Below are 5554 nucleotides of genomic sequence, written 5' to 3' on the forward strand. Positions count from 1 at the left end.
TGCACTCCAGTCTGGGTGACAGTGAGACTCCAACTCAAAAAAAAAAAAAAAAAAGGAATCTTCTCCTTCTCCCCACACTGATATGCCATAGCCTATCACTTCCAGGCATCACCCATCAAGGCCCACCCAACCTCATTTAAGGCACGTACATTTAAGTAATCTTGCCTCTGGTTCTTTTTAATTTTCTCTAGGATGGCCAAGTTTTCTTTTCCGATGCCATCATCTTCAGATTTCTTGCCCTCAGCTGGCTCTTCCTCTTTCATTTCATAGTGATCTAGGTCCTCTGTGTCCTGGGTAAGGTGTGTGGTGGTTGTGGAACAGAGGACAGAGACCAAAATGGGTTGTGGAGAATGGCCAGTACCTTCCTAGTCCCATCTGGCCAAGGGCCAAAAGTTAAGGCACAGCAGGCCACCTAGCAGGCTTATAAACATAATACCCTTCCCATTTCTGGAACAATTCGCAGCCCCATTCCCTCCACCATCTAAAGGACATGGCAAATGTCTTATCCTATCTAGTTCTCTTACTTGAGCTGCAGTGGCAGAACTACAATGAGGACCTGGGGAGCTTGCCAAAATACAGCGGGGACCTAGGCAGGGACTCAAGCAGGGACTCAGCCCTCTTATTCCCTAGAATGACCCATTCCAGCTGTTGCTCAGCTCTCCCTTGGCAGCAGAAACTCTTCCTAATTCCCAGCAGAATGACAGGGGCCTGTGACTCAAAGCTCCTGTTTCACCAGGTGACTACTGTACCTAGGAGTTCCCAAGGCCCCAAGTCTAAAGGAGAAACCTGGATCATAAATCTCCTCCCCGCCCTACAAATGCAGGTTGAGAACTAGGTATCCGTCTCTGCCAAGATGGAAATGAAAAAAGTGATCTAGATGGTCCAGAGATGGAAGAGGTCATGAGCAGAATCAGCCCCTTTACTCAACCTGTTTTAAGTGAGCAGTTCACTGTGCATGGGGGAGACTGCATCCAGGGTTCAGTCCCTCAGGCAGAGGCTGGGGCGTGTGCAGAGGGGCTGCCCACTGTCTGGGAGGCTGTTTCATGTGTCACCAGCCCTTTGTTGGTCTTAAGACCCTCAGAGTTACAGAACCTGGGATGTGAATCTGACGCTAGGAAACAACAGTGATCACAGTACTCCCCTTGCTCTTTCAGGACATACTAACCTGGTTATTACATTAGCTGCTAATATCTACTGAGTGTTTACTACACTTCAGCTTCTGTACTAGATGCTATGCATACTAGCTCACTTTATTCTTACAACCACATCATTATTCTATCATTACTCCCATTTTACAGATGAGGAAGCTGAGGTCTAATGAGGTTAACTGTCATGCCCAAAAGTCACAGAACTCTTAGCAGAGCTAAAACTTCAATCAAGTTCTGTCTAGTTCTGATGCTCATTTAGCTTAGTCATTTTAGGTTACATTCTGCAAAAGTATCTGTTTTTAGAGAATAAGTCAGATAGATTTAGCACTTTTTATGTATTGTATAAAGCCCTTTATATGCCAGCACCTCATTCAATCTTCATATGTGGTGGGAATTATCTCATTTTACGGATAAGAAAATTGTAACTTAGCGAGACTGGGTAGAAATCCCCTCATTAGGATAGCTGAGTTGCAAGCTCAGGTCTGTCAGACTCCAAGGCCACCTGAAATTCACTTATCAAATACTTAATTTGGACAGACTTGCATCTGCCTTCAACGGTTGAATATGGTGCCTGTCTCCTCTACTACACTGGCTGTTCCTCCAGGTCAACAAATCTGTCTTTATTCCTTTGATATTTCTCTCTCCAGATCTATACTGAGGTCGGAGTACAGCGAGTGATCACTGCTGCTGACTGAAAGCTCTCCCAGCCATGCCTTTAGGGGCCAAGCCTACCTCAGGCATCTCCTCATCTTCATCTTCTGACGACACATCTTCCTGCGTGCACTGCAGTGGGGAGGGAAAGATGGAGATCAGTGCCCCTGTGGCTCACTGGAAGGCAGCCTCTGACCTGCTTCCTGAGCCCCCAGGACTGGAAGCTGTGCACCTGCCCGTAAAGCCACAAGGCTCTCCACCAGCCAGATCTGAGTGGAACCAACAGCCCAGGGAATCACTTTGCTAACAGCCCATTATGTGCCTCCTGCCATACACCAACGAATAAAAGAGAAGCAAAATGGCTGTCTCCGTCACCCACCTCACAATTCCCAGTTTGATTTTCCCAAGAACACCTCCTTTACTTGCTTTCTCTACACTGATACTGCATACTTGGCTCTCAACAAGGGGCCTGGGTCCCCAGTGGTCACCAACTGCTACTGCTGAGAAAATGATACCCTCCCCCTTCTTAGGCATGCTGCCCATGAGAGTGAGTGGCGAGGGAGGAGATGAAGCTACTAGTGCCCCACTTAACTGGCCTCCCATTTGGAGAAGCAAGAGGGTGACAGTCACATGTGCACGCGTTCCAGAAGGGGCAGGGATGAAGAGAGGCTCCTACAGATGGGTCCCGGGTCACAAGTGTTTCCTGGATGTTCTGTGTGGGGCAGCAGCTCACCTGCTCTGCTGGCAAGGGCTGATCCAGCATCTCCACATCTGGATGCTGAGGGAGGTTATAGAGCTTACACAGGTCAGAGATGATCCTCTTCAGATGCTGCAGTAGCTGAGGTGGGGGAGCACAGAGACATCAAATACTCTTTCGCCACTCCACTCTGGACAGGTGCATGGAGGAGCTCTTAGCACGGACCTCTAATGAGTACCTAGTTCGCTAAACTGTATTAACGACATAGCCATAGGAATGAGTCTCCTGGTGGACCATCCTGGGGCTGGTGCAGGATCTCCTTCTGGCTTCAGTAGGCAACTCCCCCAAGAAGGTTGCCCCCAAATGTTCAGCCTACTGTACCACCACTTTCCAGACACAGCACCCTTTCACAGGATGCCTTTGTGGTATGGGCCTCATTGGAATAAACGCACCCCTGCCCCGTGGCCCCTCACCAGAGTATTCCCTTTCTTTATGTCCACCAGCCTCTCCAAGACAGCAGCCAAGTTAGGGTCATCGGACTCCACCGACCAGATGGGGGGCACAGCAGGGTATGACTCCTGAGAGGAGAAAAAAGCAGGGAAAGCAGTCACAATGGGCGACTCCAGGAAAAGTCAGCTTTTGCCAGTCCTCTGTCCCCGAAGGCCTTGAGTCCCTTTGCTTCCCACCCCATCATCCACATGCTCATAAAAGCCCAGCTCAGGTCAGTATCTAACCAGGCAGCTTCCCAAGAAACTCTTAGACTGGCAGAAAAGCAGTCCCTGGGAGGACCCTTTCCAAGAAGCAGTCTGGACCCTCTTTCCTTCCTGGAGTGTCAAAACCAGGAAAACCAGCATAGCCGACTCTGCCCACAGTGAGGGAGGACTCCTGGTCTACTGTACTGCTTATGCAAGTTCCAGACTTGAAGTTCTCCCTGTACCCAGAACAGAGCCCGCCAACCCTTCTGCTTTTCAAACTCTAAAGTCAGTTGAGGAAAGGATCACCATCCCAATCACACTGACGTTAAGAGTGTGGTCCAACAGGGAAGGAAGGGTAAGAACTAGATGGTTTCTCCAGAACCCAAGTAAAAGCATACTGGAAGAATCTGCTCACATCACTCCCAAGAGAGCCCCTCAAAGACCAGTTCCTCCACCTCTCCCTTGGGAACCTGCTACCTTCTCAGTCCAGGCGTGGGCTGTAGGGCTCCACATGGCAGGCAGGGAAAAAGAAGCCTACGCTGCTGACATTCCCAGCATTCCTGAGCTGCGATGCCAAATGCAGCCTGACCAGACTCCCCCCTGCCCTCACCTAAGGGGCTGGTTCAGGCCAAGTGTCTTTCATAGGGGCCACAGGGAGTCTACCTGAGGACCCCCAGAATTAACGTCCTGCTAGGGACTAAAAAAAGAGATGGCCTCTGGCAGCTGGAAGGGCAGCTGGATGGGGGGTAAATCTACCCTTAAGGAATTGGAGGCTTAATTCAGGAACAAAATCAACTCGAGATTTCCACACATGCCAAGGAAACCTTATCCACTGCTACTGGGGATCTTAGCTCTGCCACGGCTCTAATCCTCAATGCTGGAGGGTAAATGGTCAAAGATGCTCAAGTCTTCACCCAACTCAGCCACCCCAGTCCTTCAACCTTATCTTTTTAGCAGGGGGGAGAGAGGGAAGAAATGGAAGCGAGAAGTGGGACATGTGAGTTTTGGTGGGGCACCATTTAACCCAAGCTGAGGCTTACCTCACCAAAACTTGACCCGGTTTGACTGAGAAAGGGACAGAAAACACCATGTAAGTTGAATTCAGGTCCCCAAGTACCACAGAATTCACAACTCTGTCTTTCCCCAGGCTACTCCCATTCACAGTTCGCCTGCTTGGATCAAGCACTGTCTTCTAGCATCCCAGCTACTGCTTCTGGCAGGGAAAAGGCCATCACATCACAGCAGGTGACATCAACCAACATAAGTGCCACACCATGCAGTACCAGACAGTCCCCAATTATCCGAGACCAAGCCTCTCTTCAAGGGATGTCTGAGGATAGACTAGGCAGGCGACCTGGAAGGTACAGTATGCCTAAAGCGGGATGATGCTTACTGGGGAGAACTGGAACCGGTACTTCTCAGAGTAAATGGGGTAGCCCGCGTACTTCACATCACCAGGAAAGGCACCAACACAGGGCATTTGGACATATCCACAGAGAACAGGGAGGGGAGTGTAGATCTGCTACCAGCTGAGGCACAAGAAGAGATTTAGAGGCTACACCAGAAGAAAAGGGACCCCAAAGAGAAGGAAGAGGAGCCAACGAGCTGCAAACTATCACCTGGGGAATTTCAGAGAGCAAAGAGGGGCTGCATGGGATGGATGGGTGGGGATCCCACAGGTGGCAATGCCCTAAGTCAAGGCACTACTGAGAAGGGGCATCACTGAAATGTACAGAGTTCCAGGCTAGGTCTTTCCAGCCGGAGTCAGTGCAGAGGCCTGAAACCTTGAGATGAGAGTGAAGGGAAGAAAGGGGCATTCCGAAGTGGCAAGGTAAAGTCGTGGAGGAGTAGCCAAAAAGAGCCCAAATCGTGAACCTTGGGAAGTGGGTGGGTTCGTGGAAAGGGGTAGTGGAGGCGCCATATGTCGGGGTGTTCCTAGCTATCGGGGTCAACGATAGAGATTCTGGGAGCATGGCAGGACCTCAAGCAGCAGACACAAGTGGCACCTGCAGAGGGGGAGCCGAACCCCAAGAGGGGCTTTGGCCTCTCAGATCCTTGGAGAGCAAAGAGCTGGATGAGGCGATCCTGAGTCCCTGACAAGGGTCCCCCACAGAAGCGCACGCGAGAGAGTCCTCACCGTGATGTTGCAGTGGATGCGGACAGGATCCCCAGGCACCGACCCCCGTGGGGGGAGATGCGGTCCGGGCGCGGCCCCCGCCCCGGCCCCTCCGGCCCCAGCCAGCAGGAACTCGCAGCTCAGCTCGTCCAGGCAGGCGCTGGCAATGCGGAAGCGCTCGTGGCCGCGGTGGAAGATGGACTCGAGCAGCTTCAGCTCCCGCCTCAGGCAGGGCCCCGGCCCCGGG

General features: G+C 51.4%; 1 protein-coding gene across 1 annotated transcript; it reads right to left on the bottom strand.

Moving 5' to 3' along the window:
• Positions 1-95: 95 nt before the first annotated feature.
• LOC103250004 (ubiquitin-conjugating enzyme E2 Q1) lies at positions 96-5554 on the bottom strand. The gene is made up of 5 exons (XM_008048596.2): positions 5329-5554; positions 2970-3074; positions 2533-2637; positions 1881-1931; positions 96-290 (listed from the first exon to the last, which is right to left on the bottom strand). Exons 3-5 carry the CDS (start codon positions 2560-2562, stop codon positions 96-98), a joined length of 276 nt encoding a protein of 91 aa, XP_008046787.2. The 5' UTR covers positions 2563-2637; positions 2970-3074; positions 5329-5554.

Source organism: Carlito syrichta, unplaced genomic scaffold, assembly GCF_000164805.1.
Source record: "Carlito syrichta isolate Samal-C Ts95f unplaced genomic scaffold, Tarsius_syrichta-2.0.1 Scaffold126413, whole genome shotgun sequence".
Classification (NCBI taxonomy): domain Eukaryota; kingdom Metazoa; phylum Chordata; class Mammalia; order Primates; family Tarsiidae; genus Carlito; species Carlito syrichta.